Source organism: Helianthus annuus, chromosome 1 (genome assembly GCF_002127325.2).
Source record: "Helianthus annuus cultivar XRQ/B chromosome 1, HanXRQr2.0-SUNRISE, whole genome shotgun sequence".
NCBI lineage: Eukaryota > Viridiplantae > Streptophyta > Magnoliopsida > Asterales > Asteraceae > Helianthus > Helianthus annuus.
This window is the reverse complement of record NC_035433.2, coordinates 76,303,685-76,325,349: the sequence shown is the minus strand read 5'-3', so window position 1 is coordinate 76,325,349 and position 21,665 is coordinate 76,303,685. Positions and strand designations below refer to the sequence as shown.

The window sequence follows — 21,665 nt, the reverse complement described above, 5'->3', positions numbered from 1 at the left end:
ACATACGGAGAAATGTTAGATTATATTAATTAAATTAGGATTGTTATTTTCTTCTAGTCATTATACAGGGTATTGAATTCAGTGGCGGAGCTTGACCAAAAGTTGCGGAGGGCAGAAAGTCATGGGACCAAAAAAATTTTTCCTATCGCTATGTTTCGGGTTATATGTTCGGGTCAGATATTCGATTCGGTCGGGTCAAACAATAATAACTCCAAATAAAACTACATAATCTTCATTCATTCAAATGAGGCGCTCTTACTCATAAAAAAATGCTATATATTGTTTAACAAAAATAAAGACTAAATATTTATAATGATGCGAGATAAATGTTAAGTATCTGGACGAAGAATTACAACTCAGCCCAACGATCTTTAAGATAAATGGTAAGTACCTTTAAGACCTTTAAGATAAAAAAAAAGAACCCTCAACTTTGATTTATATATAAAGTAGTAACAAACTTTACTTTAAGTTTAGCTCGTTCACATTTTTTTTAACTCAACACGAAAATATGTATAAATATTTTTTACAATAAACTTGGTAGGGGCATCGGAATTTTATGCAAAATAATTAGCGGGGACATACCTATATAATTTAAATTTTTCAGACAATAAAACAGAAATATTACACTTTTAACCGAAACATTCGAATGAGGGGTTGTGTTTGCACCCCGTTCCCTCAAAAGCTACACCACTGATTGAATTGTAATATCCTACCCAAGTTTATCTTTGTAATCAGAATGAAATCAATGTATTGTATTTACATTTACAGAATCCAATTTTTAGAAAAAAAATAACAATAAAGAAAAAACCTTCCAAATTTAGAAAAAGAAATAATAATAAAAAAACCTTCCAAAACGAATATTCAGGATTCAACTCTCATATAAAGGGAGTCACAAAATGTTGCGTAACTAAGATGATCATCGATTTTTGAAATTGCATGTGTGCAGTCCATCTGTATCCATCATCTCTCTACAAAAATCACACAATTTCACCTTAATTTTATTTAAACTAATCAACCCTTCTTCTCCATTGATGCATAGCTCAACCTCTTTAAAACAAAACAAGGTAATTTCACTCTCATCATGATTCACAAATGAATCAATTTGAACATATATTGTTTCCCTTTTTTTTTTTTTTTTTTTTGCTGAATTAATTGAAGATTAAGTTATATTTCAGTTGATTTGGTTTAAGCAAGTTTAATAACATTGAAGTACTAGTGCCAAATAAGCTAAAATTTTGATTAGCTGTTTGTTATTGATATAATTCACTATTGAAATAAATTTTTATAGCATAGTGTTGGTCTAAAAAAATGATATAATGGTCCATGTTAATCCTTCAAGTTTATGCATACTTGTTTATACTTCAAATTTTATATGATTTGGAATTTAGACTTATGTAAATAAAACATATATTTATGATTAATAAGTTAATCTTTAGAAGTTAATCAGAAGTATGTGCTACAATTTATTTTCTGCATAGTAACTTTTGGCATGATATTTTGTTGTATCAATAAACATAAGCATGTTTGTTATCCGATTTTGATGTTCAGGTTTGGATCATCGCGTATTTAACAGACCGGTCGCTTTATTAGTACATATAGTTTGGAAAATCTTTCTACATTAGCAATATAGATTGTAGTTTGTGTTCTACAAAAAAAAAATATGGACATTAAAGAGAAAATTCTGATGGGACGATACGAGTTAGGGAGATTATTAGGACAGGGGGCGTTTGCTAAAGTTTACTATGCTCGTAATTTAACAACGGGCCAAAGTGTGGCGATTAAGGTGATAGACAAAGAGAAGGTTTTACGGATCGGGCTTATGAATCAAATCAAACGAGAGATATCTGTTATGAAACGAGTGAGACACCCTAACATCTTACAGCTTTATGAAGTCATGGCTACGAAAACAAAGATATATTATGCGTTAGAGTATGCAAAAGGCGGTGAGCTTTTTGATAAAGTAGCTAACGAGAAGCTACAAGAACATATTGCTCGTAAATATTTCCAACAGTTAATCAACGCCGTAGATTTTTGCCATAGTAGAGGGGTCTACCATCGCGATTTAAAACCCGAAAACTTGTTATTAGACGAAGATGAGAATTTAAAAGTTTCTGATTTCGGGTTAAGTGCTCTTGCTGATTCTAAGCATCAAGATGGGTTGTTACACACCACGTGTGGGACCCCTGCTTATGTGGCACCGGAAGTGATTACTAGAAGAGGGTATGACGGGGATAAGGCCGATATATGGTCTTGTGGGGTGATCTTGTATGTTTTATTAGCGGGTTATCTTCCGTTTCATGATACGAATTTAGTGGAAATGTATAGAAAAATGGGGAAAGCGGAGTTTAAATTTCCAAGTTGGTTTCAACCCGAAGCACGTAAGCTAGTTTTAAGAATGTTGGATCCAAATCCTGTAAATAGAATCACAATTCCGAAAATAAAGGCAAATTCATGGTTTAAAAAGGGGAAACTTTCCAAAGAACCGAGTTTAAACAAAGCGTCAGGATCCGGCGCTACAGATGTTGCCGAAAATCAAGATCTAACGAAACCTCCAAACATGAATGCATTTGATATTATTACATTGTCACCGGGGTTTGATTTGACAACATTATTTGAAGAGCCCAGACAAAAAACCGAAGCAAGATTTACCATTTGGAGGCACGCTTCGGTTATTATTACTAAACTGGAAGAAGTTGGTAAACGATTGGGGATGAAAGTGGGTAAAAGGGAAGCCGGGTTGTTGAAACTGGAGGCGATGAAGGAGGGTAAAAAGGGAATTTTGTCGATTAATGCGGAGATATTTGAACTCACTCCATATGTCCACTTGGTGGAGATGAAAAAGTGCAACGGTGATACATTGGAATATCAGAAGGTGTTAAATGAAGGTTTAAGACCTGGATTACAAGACATTATATGGAATTCGCAAGACGGTGAACAAGAGCAACAAGTACGATTAGAGCAACAACATCAACAACAACAACAGGTATTAAAATCATTATTATATTAAAATATAGATTCGAGTCCGTTAAATACAGTTATAGACTGCAATCTCTTGCATATGATGTCCCCTGTTGGACTCTTTCGGATTTGAGAGTTATGCAGAGGTGTCATTTTCGACCCAGATACTTATTCGGGTCGATTTTAGTAGATACAACGAATATGGGAACATCTTAAATTATTTCATTTTAGAAATAGATAATTTTTTAACATAATATTTTTTTGAATTATTTCGACATGAGTGGATTAGTATTCAAGAGGGGACCAAAATCACATGTCAATGTGCTGGATATCTTCTATTTCACATATTGAAAAAAGTCTACATACTTTTGGTTGATGCCTTGAAATGGTAGTTAAAAAGCTACTTTGCTTGGTGTATAGATAAAGGCAGATTCACATTATCACATGATCATAACAAAAAGTCTCTATAATCACATAAAAAGGTTAAAAACATGTTTTTATGTTTGCAACTTACAAGTGTAGGAACATCAAATTTGTCTCTATGACTTTGATTGTATTCAAATTTTTACAGCATTTTACATTGTATTTATTTATTTATTTAAAACAATTAGATTAGATTATACATTTTTGAGGTCATGTGCTCTAAATTATACATATGTTTATACTAAATAATTATGCGTCTAATTAGGTGCTTAATAGCTTCGTATTTTAACTGCAGGTGTTAATCCCCAGAAAATGTTAATAGGAACAAACAATGAAGAATTTTGAGGAAATAGCAGAGAAAATATGAAGAATTTACGAGGGCAAGAACACTCAACCCTTTGTAACTGTTTAAGATGGGTGTCATAAAACCAGATGAGTGTGTCATACATAAGGCAGCTAGCACGCGACACTAGTTGTACTCTCATCTTTGGATAGGTTGGTAAAGTTTGACCATTAATGTTTAAGCCAATGCAAACCAATTTAGTGAGTTGGATTCATGGAATGCATATTCATGATGAATTAAAAGTAACGCGTACCCCGTTCTTTAATGTCTGACCAATCGTTATACCCCCTTATGATACGTTGAAACGATCCATAACGAAGAAAAACTCATCCTGTGCAAACCAAACTCGCATTGGATTATTAAACATTATAAACAAAACCGTATGTTTGCTTGACGTGACACAAATAAAACGAAAGTTTATTCGCGTACGATTTGATCAGTTTTTCATATGGTTTGCGCAACGGCTATAGACGCCATTACTGATATTGTCTATTTACATGATGTTCTCCCAAAGTTATTTAAACATGAACAACTGAATTGTTCTCTTTATAGAATAAAAAATATTTTGAATCTATAACAATAGCATGATAAAAACCAAAGATTAAAAAGAAAGTTACACACATATGGGTGACTCCGTCAAGTCAATGATCTCAGGACATACAACAGAAACCGCTTTTTTCTTCCTAATTCGATATTCGGGTGATGGGGTAAATAAATCGACCACCTCAACTTCACCACTAGAACCAGAAATCTTCGTGTTGGGTCCATCTTTATCACCAACACAACCCATTTTATTAAAACCCGAGTCCATAAATGATCTCTTAGGTATGTTACTGCAGGCCGCTGGTTCATAATTTTCATCATCTGAAACGCAAATTGCTTCTTTTTCATCGTTTTGATGAACTGGTATTGTTTCCGGTTCTTCATCATCATCCCACGTATCTTTATTCGTGCACGCTGGTTGTTCATTATTTTCATCATCTGAAACGCAAATTGCTTCGTTTTCATTGTTTCGATGATCCGCAGAGACGGAAACTTGTATTGTTTCCGGTTCTTTATCATCATTCCACAAATCCTTGTTATTGCAGGATGATTGTTCATAATTTTCATTACCCGAAACATGAATTGCTTCTTCTTCATTGTTGTGGTGATTTGTATAAGAAAGAACTGGAATCATTACATCTTCAAATGATTTTGTGGGTTCCTCTTCATCGTCAGATAGATCGTTTTCAAATCCGAACATATCATCTTCATCGTCTCTATATCCTTCTGTATAACATGGAAGCTCATCCATGGAACGAATGTGTACCCTCATGTGGCTGGGTAATGTAGGACACCCAGCATAATGCTTTGTGTATTTCGTTGAAAAAAAGTTCACACTCAAATTCAAGCTGATCGACAAAAAGTCAGAGAGAAAAGGTGTTAGATTATTGTTGAAATTTGAAATAATATAAACGTTTTACTATATATGACACGCTAGTAATATATTTAAATTTTATAAATCTGGACAAAAGTGTTTCTGGGTCAACGCAGCCCAACCCATTTCTACCCGTAACAAATTAACAAATATGTACAAGAGAATAACTTACTTGTTCCAGGCTGGTAGTGTGAGCATTGTATAAGCCAGTTTGATCTTATTTGCAAGCCCGCCAAGAGATTTAAAACCCACTGCTGCATTTCTAACAGCAAGTGATTCCACAGGGTGTTGCCAAGCCCACTCAAACTGCACCATTACCATTATCATTATCATTGTCATTATTATTATCATTATCATTTCAAAGAAATCTCACAACTACAACTTTAGTGGGTGACATAGTTGTTAATGGCGAATAGCGACAAATAGTGATAAGGTATACCTATACGCTATATAGCGATAAATTGCGGGCGCTATTTTATTAATAGCGATACACTAGAAATAAACTCTTAAAAAAATTATATGTATATTATATCAAAATACCCTGGTATATACGCTATTTTACGTGTATATTTAACAAAAACCTAAAATCCAGCTAGTTTATAGTTATATTTAATCGCTATTTATATTTAAAAAGATAAAAAAAGAAAATAAAATCCAGCTATTTATGGCTGGCTACATACCCTATAGCGACCTTCGACCTATACGCTACGCTATTCGCTATAGCGACCTATATTGACAACTATGGTGGGTAAAAAAGATCCTTGGTTTTAATATGAGTGAGGCGTGAAGCTACAGCTTCTCGTGCGCGAGGTGTTGTTCAATGTACAAGCAATAAGCTTTTTGTGCAACCAAAAGCTGCATACCTCATATCTCTTCTAAAACCTCTTCTTCATCCTTTTGGTCTTTTTTACATAGCAGTCTCCTCTGGACCCTATATTTGATCATTTTATAACCCACATGTACATGAAGCATCGCCACACCACTCAAGGGCACACGTTTTATAACCAAGAAACGGTCTAAAAACAAAGTTCATAGTACTTAAAGCTGTAATACAGTTAGATTATTTCACGAGCAATACCTGAAGCGCAGCAACGTTAGTTGGAAAACCATGTATGCAGAGTACCATTTCCCACGGACGTTTCTTCTTAGTCCTCCACGCACCACTGCACAATTCCCCATTATGTTGCCTGATCCGCCGCCGTGGGTTCACCGTAAACCTACAAAACCAGCACCAACAAACCACACATCATGCAACTAATCTAAAAGTAAATCAAACAAATACCTTGCTAAACATGAAACTTGTTGATAACTGTTCATTCTTCATTGTTAACATCAGTTGTTAATTAGTTTTTCAAAGCTTTTCGTTACGATTCAAATCGATAACTAACGGTTAACGAACTCCAATTCATCATGTTAACTTTTCATAGAAGCTAATCATTTTACAATCTCTCAATAAGATTAAACATCAACAGATCTAATTTACAGATCCTTTTAACAGTAAGTCAATAACATCCAGTGAATTTGAAAAATTAGTAACACAAATAAATTATAAACCCTAAATAAGCGGCTAGATCGCTAATTGCAGTGAATAAACGTGAAGATTATAAGATAAAGTATGAGATTACCCGATGTAGGTGTGGCCTTTGTATCTAGGGCAGAGTGACGTAAGCAAATAGCAAGCGAAGAAGCCTGATTTATCGTCGTCTTCTGTATCATTAGACCGTTGATCTCTGAATTCATCATCTTCTTGTTCTCCGTTAGAGTGAATTAGGGTTTCTGATTGACGCCCCTTTCTTTTCCTCATGATCGCTGAGTTCACTCGAATCGGACTCTTTGCCGTTGTTTAATAAAATCTGACCGTTGTGATTGTTGACTTTTTGACTTCCCTTCGTTACGAACAATAACTCGTTATCCGGTCCAACTGAACCGGGGGTTGCTTCGATTCAGCATTCAAGACCTTTTTATGGTCCAAGAATGAGTTAGTAGACCCAGGCCCAACACTGTTGGTTGCTAAAGAGGTGTGCATTTCTTGTTTTTCCTTTTTTTTTTTTTTTTTTTTTTTTTTTTTTTTTTTTGCAAAATCGGTTCAGGATGATAGGATGATGGTCAAAGTTCGTCAAAATCGGTTTGAGGCCAAAGTGGTTCGGGTCATAAACCGGCTTTGTAGGAAAAAAAAATTGAACCATTCAGGCCTAAACCGGTACCCGAAACCTAGATGTCGCAAAACTAGGCGTGAAAGGTGGTGAAAGGAGGGGTGTGAGCTCGCTGACAACGTGAGGAAGAAGATGGTGGTGGGTCCCCCTTTTTCAACCAATCAAACATTTTCTTTCCTGTTTTTCAAAATTTATTATATCTAAATGGTGTGTGTGTGTGTGTGTGTTTTTTTTTTTTTTTTTTTTTTGAAGAGTATCTAAATGGTGTGTTGCGAAACCATTATACACTAAAAAAAAGTAAGAGCTCATGACTACATGACAATGACGTGGTACTGGTACTGAAAAATTATGAAATCCTAACACATAGCCTTATATAACATTGATAGACAGAGTTGTGAGAAAATAAGATAAAATTTAAAAGCTTTTAATTATACGTTTCAAGTAAATGGGTATATGATTTCGGATATCACCCAACCCATACTTGCAAAATATTTTTTTTTTTATAATCTTGTACCAGATCTCATAGCCGGATACCTGCCCCAAGTGTTTCGGGTATTCCCATTCAGCTCCGGTTTTTTTTGGCAACCCTGTTCTCAACCAAACTTCCCTACATATCTTTTGTTGACGGTCAAAACTTATAGAATCTCTATAACTAATGAGTTTCTTCTTGTGCTCTTTAATGATTAACCGGCTCGACCCAATTTCACCCGACCCAAACAAAGATGTTACCTGAATACCCACCGATTAAACCAATTGTCAATAGGATTAGGTATCATTTCAACTTTGAACATCGAAAACCCGAGTAACCCAAATTGCTTAAACCCAAAACCCTGCCAAACCCGATTAACACGTCTCATCTGATAAAATGACAAATACATAAAATAATCATACTAATAAAAAACACAAAAAACAAAAAAATGAAATGACAAATTCTCCCTTTTTACCATTACGCCTGACCCATCAAACAAACAAATTTTATTGTCAATATTCAATCACATTTCTCCAGTCTCAAACCTATCAAACAAACACACCCTAAGCATCCAAACGACAGCGTTTTACACTTTAAAGCTTCAAGACTAACGACAGTAAAGAAGCTAGAACATGACATACATAACAAAATCAAGATTATGATATTATAGAGCCTATATATGATGAGTATACGTTCGTCCGGAAATACAACAAAAGATTATCAAACCCAAGGGTCATATCGGCTTCAATTCCAACCTGTACATAGAAAAGAAGCCCGCATCCACTCCAAGTTTCCACCTGCAAATTAGAAATATATTTTGATGATAAAATTATAAGTTCTAAAATTAAGGCTAATCGGTACATAAGTAAGAAGGGCTAAATGGCTAATACCATATCAAAACAAACATATTTCCTCATTATACACGAGAAAAGTCTCTCAACCCGAATTTGGTATATTAAGGTCACTAAAACTGTCTAAAACTCTGAAATGCGCACACTTGTGAAAAAGTTCAAATAATAACTTGTTACCCCTTAAACGGGTAAAAGTTTGATATAGTGACAAGCCAAACATGCAAAAATAATGTTCCATGTCAGCACAAGAGGCTATGATAAAGATATTTACCTAAAAAACCATGTACATAGTCTCCACATATGTAGCAAGTGTGCTAGTCACCAACTTTTATCATTGATTTCATGAATGCATACATTTTGGGTGAGGGACTTTCTCGTTGTGTTAAAATCAGAATAGTTTATAACTACCAGACATAGACACATAGTTAATAGTTCTACTTCTGCATATAGTACTTAACACAAAAGTAATGATTCTGTTTCCACTTTCCAAAAAGATTAGAAGTAGTAAACCTGAAGGAAGGAAAATTCTGACAACAGAGCAACGACAATTAACAATCATAAAGTAATTAACGATGAACTTCCCGCAAATTGATAAACAATTAAACCTAAACCATATGAGAACAAATCAATCTGTTAATCATCAACCAAAGAGAAACTAAACTCACAAATTCAGAAGATTAATCCGACTTTTTGGAGACAGAAACTAGGTTTCTCCACAGATAACGTCCACTCGCCATGTCAACACAAGTCCAAAATCCGTTCACAAAAGCACCATAAACCTGCAATTAACACATACATCTCCTCATCATTATTCAACTATCCTACAAAATAGATACGAAAACCCTAGATATCCGTTCGAAAAAGCACCATAAACCTGTAAATTAACACATAAACATCACATTTGCATAAATTCATCATCATTATCCCAACATCCTACAAAACAGATACTTAAACCCTAGAAATCCGTTCACAAAAGCACCATAAACCTAAAATTAACACATAAACATCACATATATGCAAATATTCATCATCATTATTCCAATAGCCTACAAAATCGATACTTAAACCCTAGAAATCTGTTCACAAAACCACCATAAACCTGAAATTTACACATAATTCATCATCATTAGTACAAAATCCTACAAAATAGATACAAAAACCCTAGAAATCCGTTCACAAAAGCACCATAATCCTGAAATTAACACACAAATCACTCATTTGCATATATTCATCATCATTACATAACAGATACTAAAACCCTAGAAATCCGTTCACAAAACCACCATAAACCTGAAATTTACACATAATTCATCATCATTAGTACAAAATCCTACAAAATAGATACTAAAACCCTAGAAATCCGTTCACAAAACCACCACAAACCTGCAATTAACACATAAACATCACACATTTGCGTACATAACATGTATACTCATCATATTAATCCAATTTCCTACAAAACAAACACAAAAACCCTAGAAATCGAAGCAAAAAACCTTGTGTGATGACTTTTCAACGCATGAAGACGACGATGATTTGGAGAATGAAGTGGAATCCTCAACGGCGGCGTCAGAAGCATCTGATTGAGATTTGAGGTTCCGTAAAACGAAGAATCCGGCGAGAGTTGCAGACAGAAAGATGAGAATAATGCGTAAAGGACACATTGTATTTCTCTCTCTAGAAGTTGGTGTTTAGAGAGAGAAAGTAATTTGGTTGAATGAATGAGATCCATTGTGGCCACAAAATTTTTAGTAATTGTTGATCGCCATTATCAACGACTTTTCTTTAATTATTATTCGGCTACTTAATTATATAACCTAATTTAGTTTTATTTTAATTTGTCTTCCCTCCTTTTTTAATTAGTTTCCCAATCAACATGAAACGTTTAATAAAGACGCACTACATTTGTCACTATTTGTGATAATATTATAAATACTGAATCGTACTGAACCGAAAGTACTCGATCTCAAAAAACGTTAAAAATGGATACATAATTGGTATCGCAATACGATCGGTACAATACGGTTCAGTACCTATCGGTACCCAGTACTGATCGCACATCCCTATTGTGTGTTCTAGGGAAGCCAAAATCATTCATCGGTGGGTGAGTATTCACCGATTGTCACCAAACTCAAACAACACACACATGGGGAAATGGAATGACAGTGTCCAAAATGGGAGAATATTGATGTGGCATACGGAAAAAGTTAAGAAAAATGGGACCGCCTTGCTCTTGTGTCATGTTTTGCTAATTTCAGAGTAGAGAGAAAGTGAATGTTTATACGATTATATAATTGTTTATATGTTATCGTTAAACTAAAAAATACAAGTATTTATACAATGATTACAAGTCTCCATTTATAACATGGTTATATATCAAATGTCTCCACAAATTTATAGACTCCTTTCATAAAAAGTGACAAACCAAGACCAAATAGGTGTGTAAAAAACGGGTTATGTAAAAACATTTATAGACTCCTTTCATAAAAAGTGACAAACCAAGACCAAATAGATGTGTAAAAAACGGGTTATGTAAAAACAAATATTAGATCGTAACCAAAAAAAAAAAAAAAAAAAAAAAAAAAAAAACAGCACGTGAGGGGGGCTATGTGGTAAAAAGAAAAAAATAGAAAACAAAGAGACTACTGTTTTTTTTTTTTTTTTTTTTTTTTTTTTTTTGTTAAAAGTGAATTATTTTGCACTAAGAAGCTAAAGCCAAATTTCAGTTGGTGTCTTTCTATCAACGGGCTTTGAGTTGATTTCTTTCTATCAACGGACTTGTAGCCTAGCTATATTAGGTTCTAGTTTCATGGTGAACGTAAATATAGATTTAGATGTAGATTTATAAAATGTATGGGTTAATCGTCCAAAACAATAAATCAAAATATAATGAGTAGGTGTCTTTTTCCCGCTCAAGAACCTATAGGTCTCCTATTGACTTCTAAAGGCATGGGGTGAAGCACATTTAGCAAGTATAAAGTATAAAGGCATGGAGTGTACGATAAAAAATATATTATGTGAATCAATTTAATGACACGTTAACTAAAATCTTATATTTCATGTTCACAGAAGACTCTATCATAAGATTTTGAGTTTATGACCTTAAATAATATCAATAAGTTTTAAACGTATTGGTTGTGTATTAAGATAAAAACTCTAAAAAGTTTCCACTCAAGTAACTCGAAAACAAATCAACTAAGTTGTTTCTAAGGGGAGACGGGGCGCTCAGTGATAGCACGGTGACAACGCGTGGAACACCGCCGCCGCTGATTCCTATCACGCGTGGAACTCATGATGCGTTGTAGCCTTAACGCGTGAAGAAGGGGGATGTTACCGTTGAGGAATGGGTTGAAGTTCGATGGTCGCAAGGAATGGGTTAATCCATCACTAGTGATGGGCACCCCACTAAAATCCATCACTAGTGATGGAATGAAGTTCGATGACGTAACAAAAGCTGGTTGGGTGTGGTGAGTGATGAAAAGTGGAGCGTCCCGACCCCCTAAGAAAACTAAACGTTATAGTTTATGGGATATTTTGTGAAAAGCATGTTTGCTATTCCATGTCTCTAGAGTCATGTTTTTTTAATGGATTGACTTTTAAAAACTAGCAATAATAAGACCACCCGTAGTGGCAAAAGTTTTGGGCGTTTTGTCTCAACAACGCCCCCAAATGCCCCTTCAACCGCCCCCTTGGTGTTTTCCACCAAAAAATTGCAAGAGGCGTCCTTTTTTCCACGCCAAAGTTTCAATTCTTTGGCCAATCACCGTGCATCTCTTTTTGGTTGGCCAATAACAATTTTTGAAGGTTTTTTTTTTAATTTAAATTCTATTACACCCCTTTTAACATAATGCCCATATCCCCACTACACCTATTTTACCAAAACGCCCCATAATACCTCATTGCTGATGGACTGTCACATAACGCAAAACACCCAAGGGTAAGGTGTGTTCTACGCATGTTCTAACAATTATTTGACAACTTCATAGTGACCATCCACCAACAAGAGAGAGAAAATCACAATTAGTTATAACCACCTCACTAAAATATCAATAGTCACTATTCCACTATCAAAAATACTGAATCTGGGCCAATTATACAAATTTAAACTCAATACGAAATTCACTAAAAGCCCCCAAGAGGCCCACCCAATAAAAGAAGTGAAAATAACTTTTGACTTTTAAAACTCAACACATTACATATCAGCATCCAAATTTGAGTTTAATATATCCATTTGATCATAAATCTAACACCCACCATTTATTAAACTCAAGCAGTTTTCACTCTATAATCAAGAATGTGGTTCTGTAGAGAACATATGCAGTTGTCTAAAGTGCAACATAACTGTGACAATATCACACCAATGTTGCGATTCAGATCTAATTAAAAAAAAAAAAAAACATTTAAATGCCATAAATACCCCTAGAGTCGTGCAAATCGAGAAACATTAGAAAGCACTGTTCTTAAGCTTCTAATCCCAGCTCCGGTTTTTGAGCTAACCATCATCTGCAAGTAAAGAAAAAACCAATAGATCAATTAAATCCATATTTGACTTTTAAGGGTCTAAGAAAGTTCTTTTTTATTTCAAAATTGACAAGAACTGTTTACTTTGTGTAGAACAACTTGAAACTATGTTTTCATGACGCAAATAAAAATAAAAATAATAATAATATTTTTTCCCAATCGGCCCTACTTTCCGCCTCTACTTATATTTTAACACATCAAAATTTCTTACCAAGGGTTGTATAGCAGACTTCTTCGTTTTAAGGCTCTGTAAAAAAAACAATTGATTATATGCATTATTAGCTCAGCAGTATCAAATTAAGGAAGCGAAATTTTTGAAGTATAAACACCTCCTCAATTTGCATCGCACGCCTGGCTACGTCAACTGGGAATGATAAATCTGTTTTTGTCAATACTATCTGGTATTTGGTTTTTGACCTGGCATTTAAAACAAAATAAGAAACACTTGGTACGAAATTGCGGTAAATATTAATATATTATTAGATGAAAATATACCACAAATATAAATACAACCATTATAAAAGATAATATTTACTTACCTTTCCATTAAATCAACAAGTTCATGGTCCCTTGGCTTCATACCCCACTTTGTGTCGATTAAAAGGCATACTCGTTTTAACTCTTCACGGGTGGATACATATTCTTTCACCTAAAATTCACAAACCAAGTTAAAAATCAACTAGTTTTCCGAAAATATAGCAACACAAGTTATCACACTTACAAGTTCTTCCCATGACTCCTTGACTTCTTCTTTCGCATACGCAAAACCGTATCCAGGTAGATCTACTAAACATAGCTTCGGTCCAAGGTTGAAAAAGTTGATAGTCTGCACAAGGTTTTAATTAGGATTTTTACACCTGGCCAATTTGACCTATAACCCGTGACCCGTTTGACCATGCTTACTATAGATAATTTTTTGATTATTCAATATCACATTGTTGGTTTCAAAACGTACATCCAAACACCCTTCAGATAATTTGGTAAATTTGAACACAAAACGTAAGCAAGAAAGATGATGTGGCACCTGAGTGAGACCAGGCTTGTCTGACGTCCGTACGACACCCCATTGTCTGGTAAGTGAGTTTAGCAAAGATGATTTCCCGACATTTGACCTACCTGGTAACAAATCAAAATATAAAAATTATCATGTCAAACAAGATAGAAAGGCATATAACGTGTCAAGAAAAAAAATAAAAAAATAAAATAAAATAAAATATTGAATAAAGACTTTTACCTGCAAATGCAATTTCTGGAAGATCATGAGATGGGAAAGATGAAGAAACTTTCGCAGCAGCAAAAAATGTCAGTTTATTCCTGAAAACCTGAAAAACACTGCCATTTAGACGCCTCTAAAACTATTAAAGTACACGGATGGCCTCTGTGGTTTACTAAAATTTTGGATTTGGTCCCTAACTTTCCAAAAGTACACGGATGATCCCTGTGGTTTGCACTTTGTAACGCATTTAGTCCTCAGCTTTTTCCAAAAGTACATGGATGGTACCTGTGGTTTGCACTTTGTAACGTATTTAGTCCCTAACTTGGGCATGCTAAAACCTTTAGATTTGTTGGGTGGTCACTAAATGCGTTACAAAGCGCAAACCACAAGGACCATCCGTGTACTTTTTTGTAAAGCTAGGAACCAAATCCAAAATTTTGGTAAAGCACAAGGACCATCTGTGTACTTTACTCAAACTACGAAAACCGATTGTACAATCTTCTTCATATGCAAATAAATTAGCTTGATAAAATTATATGACTGCAAGCTTACTGATTCTTCAATTCGCTCTCGTTCTGAGCTTGTAGAAAAGGGAATATTATCTAAAGGAGAAGGAAGTTCGATATTGTATCCTGCCTTTTTGAACTCGATTTCTCGTCTGCGCCCCAATAACTGCAATAATCAATATCCAAGAATTATACAACAAGGTAAAAAACATTATCCGGCTTACAAAACAACAAATACATAACCACAAAAAAATTACATTTTCATTCACAAATGATATGATAGAGGGGCTTGGTTGTATGGCCCGAAACTGTGCATTTTTTGACATCTCAGCGTTTTCTTCAGTATCTTCCGGATCTTTATTTTGATCTGTGGTATTATCTGAAAAAGCGAGAGACAAAAATAAAGCACCAAGAAAAAGGATATTGATATATACTTCACCATCCCCAAAATATATATATGTTTATGATGTTTAACTCAGAAGTAAAAACTTGATTTAAAAAAGTCCGTGTTTGACTATAGTCAATACCAAAATTACCTATCAGTAAAAACGTTGTACCACGTAATTTGCAATATGGTAAGGGTGTAGCTATTGGCACACCAATGTGCCTATATGCACACCAAAAAGTGTTTTTTTGTCCTATATGCACACCCTGCAGTGTCGAGCTGTGTCCAAAGCGCGGCGTTTTGGTCCGGTCAACGATAGTCTTTTGTCTGGTTGACAGGACCAAAACGCAGCCAAAGCTCGGCGTTTTGGTCCGGTCAACAGACTCGTCAGACACCCGTCAGTCTTTGTCTGGTTGACCGGACCAAAACGCCGCGCTTTGGACACAGCTCGACACTGCAGGGTGTGCATATAGGACAAAAAAAGCACTTTTTGGGGTGGCTATCTACACACCAAGTGTGTAGATAGTTTGAGCCTATGGTAATGGTAATCATGGATTCATCTTGAGATAACTAATTATGGCCATTATGTAACAAAATAATAATAATAAAGCAGAAGAGAACGTATAGAAAACTGAAGCGATACACACTCGCCGTAATATGTATACATAATACATTCATATGCAATATTCCACATTATAAAAACATAAACACATACATGATAAAATTCAAGGAAGGAGACAAACTGACCGATTGTAGGCAGGCTATCGTCAAACCGCTTATTTGCAGTATCATGTGGATACTCAACCCGAATTAACCGCCTCTTCCTCCTCGGCCGATCAAACGTTGTCACCGAATCATCAGACACATCCTTCCTGCTTTTCACTTTCTTCATTCCAAATTTATGTTCCTCTGCAGAACTTCTCAACTGCACACGTTTCGCGTCTCCATATTTCCTCAAAAAACCTAACCTATTCTCCCCATTCTCACTTTTCTTTCTTCTATCACCTCCCGCATCACGTGATTCCCGCTTGTTATAACCCTTACTTCCCACATCATTCGCGTTAACTCTCCTATCCTCCTTACGGACAAAACCATTACTTTCATTTCGATGAAATTCCCCGTCTTTTCGACCTCTATAATTCGATTTCGATCCCTCAATTCTTTCACTCTTTAACTTCACACTATCATTTCTTTTCTTATAATATCCATCTTCAACATTGGAGGCATTATCATCAACTTTGACTTTTCTACTTTGACTTTTTACAATTTTCCCATAAACCCCCTTTTTGTTAGAATCTAGGGTTTTGAATTTATCAGATTTTCTTATGGCAAAGTTTGCTCTTTTCTTAAGATTACTATGCTTCGATCTTGTTTCTTGATTCATTCTTCACACAACAACAACAACAACCACACGAAATCAAACAATTATATTTCAGGTTAGTATAATATAATCATTTAAATAATAAATTTGAATAGAACTGAAGAGAAATGAGATAGTGATTATTACTTCTGTAAACTGATATTCAAATGTATTCGATTACCTTTCGTGTTTCTTGTTATTTCTGCATACAGAAGTTAGATTCTGTAAGCGTTCTTGCAGTTTCACTTGCGTTGCCGCCAAATCAATTTGGTGGTTTTCTTAAGCTCTGTTGTTGTAAGGACCGAGTAACTAACGACACTGTATTTTGTTGCCCTTTTGTGGTCATTGTTGGGTTGTGTGAGTTATTTGGGCCTGCTCTAGTTTTAGCCCAAACTGGTTCGGTTCGTAAGCCTGTAAGGAGTAACCATTTAAGGCATGTGAGGACAGGGGAATACTTGTTATGACTCCTTGAGGACATCGGGAGTACTTGTTATGACTCCTTGACTGTGTCGATTACCCTCGACTGTCGATTAACCTCAATTGGGACTCCAAAGCACTACTAGGTACTAGTTGTGACCATGAGTGGGGTTCGACCGTACCCGTTAGATCTAACCCTCGTCCCTAATTAATGAAGGTTTTTAATGGCTTGGTACTAGTTTTCACCAAGACCTTATGGCATTTTTAGCATTTCTTGGTACTAGTTTTCACCAAGAATTTATGGCATCTTTAGCACTGCTTGGTACTAGTCTTCACCAAGAGTTTATGGCATTTTTAGTATTAAGTCTATGCTCACATGATCTAGTATTTCATAGGCATTTCATACCGTTTAAGTATTTGTACATGTATTTCACCCCCGAGAGTTATAAAACGAAAAACAGTTAAAGAAAAGGGGGAGCATGAACTCACAACTTTGCGTTCCTGCGTCGTAAACTTCACCGGATTTGCTTTATCTAGCGTCGTGACCTAAACGTATTTTATTAACGTTAGTCACTAGACTTGTATCGCACAAGTACAAGTCACTATCTTTTGTGTATGTATTCTTGTGTTAAAAATAATTTATATTTTTAACTACATATCTTACTTATATTATTTTCTCAAAAATAAATATAAGTATCTTGTATTTTTCACCCGAATTATGTATTTTATCCAAAGCTTCATTTTATGTTTATAACTTGTCCAAGTTATTTATTTTATGAAGAAATATATTTTCATAAATATATTTTCTTGTATGTGTCTAAGCATGTTGTATGTGTATTTTTGTATTTTTACTTCTTATGAGTATTTAGTGTATTTTCAAGTCCTAATACACTATCACGTATAATACAAACTACATACACTTAGCACAAAATTTGGTGATCAATAAATATATACATTTTTCACAAAAATATACATACTTAATATCAATTTTAATCTTGAAGAAATAATCATTTCTTAACACAAAAATTAGGGGAACCTTGGTAAATGTTTTTAGATACATTTTTAGGAAATAAGTTTCTTAAAAACTTATATTTTCTAAGTGTCAAAATTTTACAGAAATTTTGACAGAGTTTCCCCTAAAAATGGAGGTTTCCCATGTTTTCAAAACATGTGTTTATTTTCTTTTAAGTCATCATCAACATCAACAACACAATCTAATCTTACCATAAGCCTAGATCATGTAAATCATACTACATCATGAACTTGAAGTTCTTGTAAAAACTTGTAGTAACTTACCATGTTATTTAGTAGGTTTAGTTACCCTTATAAACATGGTTATTTGTTTGTAAATCACTTTATTAAAAGATCTAGTCATTTACAACTTGTAAGGTGATTTTTTTAAAAATGCTTCTCTTGTATTTTTCTTGTTACAATCATGTTTCTAGTCTCGTTTAAACCATCTTTACATAATAAAACCCATTTCATTATTCAAGTTCATGAAGGCATGAAGTATGAAGATCTTGGTCTTTCACAAGATCACCACTTTAACTCACTAGATCATATGTTTAATCACAATCTAGTAGGCTCCATATGATGTTTAATATTACCAACACTAATAATAAATCAACAAGAAGCAAATCAACCTATTCAACATATATTCCTATGCATTTAAGCTTATGTGAAAGATTCATGTTCATATTCTTTAGTGTTTCTTGTGATTTTCACCATAATAAATCTTTTAACCCACTAGCAACAAGGCTAGGGAAGATTACTAGAACTTGAGGATGACAAAATGGTTGGATAAAAGCAAAGGAAGAAGGTCCTTCAAGTTCTACAAGCTCTAAGTCTCCTTAAACACCTTCTTGCATCATGTAACTAACTTGAAATGGATGGAATGAGATGAAGGTAATGGTGGTGTGGTGTCACACCCCGATTTCCACACGTTTCACCGGTGGGCCCGGTGGGGGATTACCGTGACGTAGTTGGCAACAATATAGTCAAACAACACAATATTTAAATGCACAGCGGAATCATAAAGATAGATATATTTCAACCAACAAATGTAATATCCAAGTATCACAAGTAGTCGAAATAATCCACAGGGGATCAAAATAAAATAGGAAATAATGTTCAACAGATACTGGCATCCAGGCTTGCGAGACTCTAATGATGCTAAGGAGTGGCCAACCTATTTCGTGTAGAACCTGCATTTAATCTTTTTGGGGAAAATACGTCAGTTTACACTGGTAAATACATTCAACCGACACTTTTAAAAAGTTTAATAAAATTGATTTGAATGCACGAGGCACAAACTTTTATAACTTGGGATAATTAATCAAATCTAATCTTGTAAAAGAATTACATGTTCGTTATGCGTTCAGTCGCCCGGTTCGTGCCAAGTTTAAGGTTAATTAACACACCACATAGTATAAAACCGCAGCGGGAAAACCAACGGTTATACCTTTATAAATATGGACACATTGTCGGGTGTACGCCTACACCCGCGTGTCAAGGTCGTGGCCATTTCGTAAAATGATGCCAAGGATACCCGAGACACGGTCATTAAACTCCCAAAGGCGTAAAACAAACAAAACGAATTTTTAAATGGGTCACTTTGATAATACTCAACTACTAATGAGTTAAGGTCAATTGCCCGACCAAGCGGTATTTTATATACCATACCCCAAGCCCGTATAAGGGGAAATAAGTCGAAAGTATTTACCTGAGCAAGTAACAACCACAACAAGCAAATGCAAGTATCTTTTACTGGTCTCCTATTCTGGAACGAAGGTTTATAATAACCTATTAGAATCCTAGCGGGTCTTTAATTTAGCCTAAGCTTAGACCGGTTAGTTTCAAAGGATAAATACGGTTTAATCGCATGAAAGGCGAAAACCGGGAATGGAATGTAGTTTGGACCCAACAAGTTCGGGGACTTGTATATTATGGGTAAACTAAATACATTCTGGATTTTGAGGTAAAAACGACAAGGTTGGACCCGTTTCGGTTAATTTATGTAAACTAGTTACATAAACCGGACCGAGCGCGTAAATGGCGTAACGGGTAACCGTAAGAGTCTTACACAGGTTTCCTAAGTCAATATGCTCTAAAGAGGTTGTGATATCAGTGGGATATCTTCCATTATGCCCATAACGAGTTTAATCCCAATATACGCCTCGTAGGGGTATTTTGGTTATTTTAAAGGTTATAAAAGAGATTTCCGGGTTATACAGGAAATCTGAGTTTTCTGACCAGGTTATAAAGTTCAAAATACTTTATTTATTATTTAAAATCAGTGGCAATTGGATTCGGGTCAAAATACCATGTAGAATTCATTTTATGTTCGAAAAGGGTATATTTGGTATTTACCGAATCAACGCCATAACCGTAGATTATGAGCAGGTTAAAAATAATTAAAAATCTTTAAAAATCCCAAACTATTATTTTACATCAGGGTGTAAAAGGTTTGGTGTCGAAATTTGGGTTTAGATAGGCTTTATGCTAATTGCGCCGTTTAATCATTAAAGTTTTCTTAGTTGCGCTATTTAGCATAACTCCTATTCTAGACCTCGGATTGTCATGAAATTTTAGGGACATGTTTAGAAATCAGTAACTAAGGTCATTGTCCTTTCACATATCCAAAATTCTCGTTTTAAAGCCAAAAGGGCATTATGGTCATCTTTAAGCATATAACGGAAATGTGTAAATGACTCGGACAAACAACGAACCAGCCACAGAGGGTTATACCATCATGTAACCTGGTCCTAAGAGAGTCCTAAGGCATATCTAAAACATACCAAATCAGGCCAGAACTGAAGTCAAAGCAAAAGTCAAAGTTTTGCGACTTTAGGTTCCGAACCGGGTCAAAACAGTAAATGGTCGGATCAAACAAGCTTAGACCAGTTACAATACTTATTATCAAGTTATATGAGTGATAAAACAGGTTACATGCCATCTACATTGTTAATTATGCATTAAATCGAAAATTAGCATTCTGTTGACTTTTTCTAAGCAATTTTGACCCGACATTTCGGCTAGTTAGAGTGGGAATCAGAGGGTGCCCTTTTAAGGGTTTAATGCCCACATAATTACCAACATATAACTACCTTTGATTCGGCTAATCACTGGACCATTTGTGATTAATCGCTAAGTCAACCGTTAATTACGACAGTTTGACTTTTAAGCTATAACTAAGCAAAAACTTAACTAAGAAAGGTTAAGGGTGCTTACCAAAGTCCTATGCACGACTAGGGATGGCTTGGTTCTGCTTTGGAGCTCTAGAAGTCTTCACAAATGCAGATTGAAGTTGTGAACACAATGTTGCACATGAGGGCCTTTTATAGTGCTTATAAATCACTAGATTGTTGACAACCAAGGCTACAACTGATCATTGATCATCAACAAGTGTCCCTAAGGGCTCTAAAGCATGTAGGGGCGCCCATGCTGCATCATTTATGGTTCTAAGTCGGTTTGAATGAAAAAGGCAGACATGAAGCAAAGTTTTCGGATCAGACAGGCCCTCGCGCCACGCGAAGCCCCCCCCCCCCCCAGGGACCGTCGCGTCGCGCGATGCCCCTTCTGATCAAATCTCAACTTTTGATTTATTAAGCTTTGGTCCTTGTCCTTTTGCAACATTGTTTTGATTT

General features: G+C 35.1%; 4 protein-coding genes across 5 annotated transcripts; 1 reads left to right on the top strand and 3 right to left on the bottom strand.

Moving 5' to 3' along the window:
- The first annotated feature begins 913 nt into the window (after positions 1 to 913).
- Positions 914 to 5,081, top strand: LOC110869971 (CBL-interacting serine/threonine-protein kinase 10). The gene is made up of 3 exons (XM_022119170.2): positions 914 to 1,064; positions 1,549 to 2,983; positions 3,677 to 5,081. Exons 2-3 carry the CDS (start codon positions 1,661 to 1,663, stop codon positions 3,698 to 3,700), a joined length of 1,347 nt encoding a protein of 448 aa, XP_021974862.1. The 5' UTR covers positions 914 to 1,064; positions 1,549 to 1,660; the 3' UTR covers positions 3,701 to 5,081.
- LOC110869977 (structure-specific endonuclease subunit SLX1) lies at positions 4,239 to 7,045 on the bottom strand. Its single transcript, XM_022119174.2, has 4 exons — positions 6,767 to 7,045; positions 6,220 to 6,358; positions 5,314 to 5,447; positions 4,239 to 5,115 (listed from the first exon to the last, which is right to left on the bottom strand). Exons 1-4 carry the CDS (start codon positions 6,943 to 6,945, stop codon positions 4,338 to 4,340), a joined length of 1,230 nt encoding a protein of 409 aa, XP_021974866.1. The 5' UTR covers positions 6,946 to 7,045; the 3' UTR covers positions 4,239 to 4,337.
- A 1,202-nt stretch (positions 7,046 to 8,247) lies between these two features.
- LOC110916863 lies at positions 8,248 to 10,351 on the bottom strand. Of its 2 annotated transcripts, XR_004866909.1 has the most exons (3): positions 10,111 to 10,351; positions 9,280 to 9,393; positions 8,248 to 8,560 (listed from the first exon to the last, which is right to left on the bottom strand). XR_004866909.1 is itself a non-coding variant. In XM_035977452.1 (2 exons), exons 1-2 carry the CDS (start codon positions 10,276 to 10,278, stop codon positions 9,292 to 9,294), a joined length of 270 nt encoding a protein of 89 aa, XP_035833345.1. In that variant the 5' UTR covers positions 10,279 to 10,350; the 3' UTR covers positions 9,279 to 9,291. The 2 variants fall into 2 exon arrangements, 1 of the variants encoding a protein (XP_035833345.1); XM_035977452.1 differs by lacking the exon at positions 8,248 to 8,560 and having other exon boundaries at positions 9,279 to 9,393; positions 10,111 to 10,350.
- Positions 10,352 to 12,813: 2,462 nt separating this feature from the next.
- On the bottom strand, positions 12,814 to 16,920 carry LOC110869980. The gene is made up of 11 exons (XM_022119179.2): positions 16,784 to 16,920; positions 15,990 to 16,627; positions 15,115 to 15,236; positions 14,904 to 15,023; positions 14,370 to 14,457; positions 14,160 to 14,251; positions 13,857 to 13,961; positions 13,675 to 13,784; positions 13,465 to 13,552; positions 13,347 to 13,382; positions 12,814 to 13,117 (listed from the first exon to the last, which is right to left on the bottom strand). The coding sequence occupies exons 2-11, from the start codon at positions 16,624 to 16,626 to the stop codon at positions 13,034 to 13,036; spliced, it is 1,482 nt and encodes a 493-aa protein (XP_021974871.1). The 5' UTR covers position 16,627; positions 16,784 to 16,920; the 3' UTR covers positions 12,814 to 13,033.
- Between the last annotated feature and the right edge of the window lie 4,745 nt (positions 16,921 to 21,665).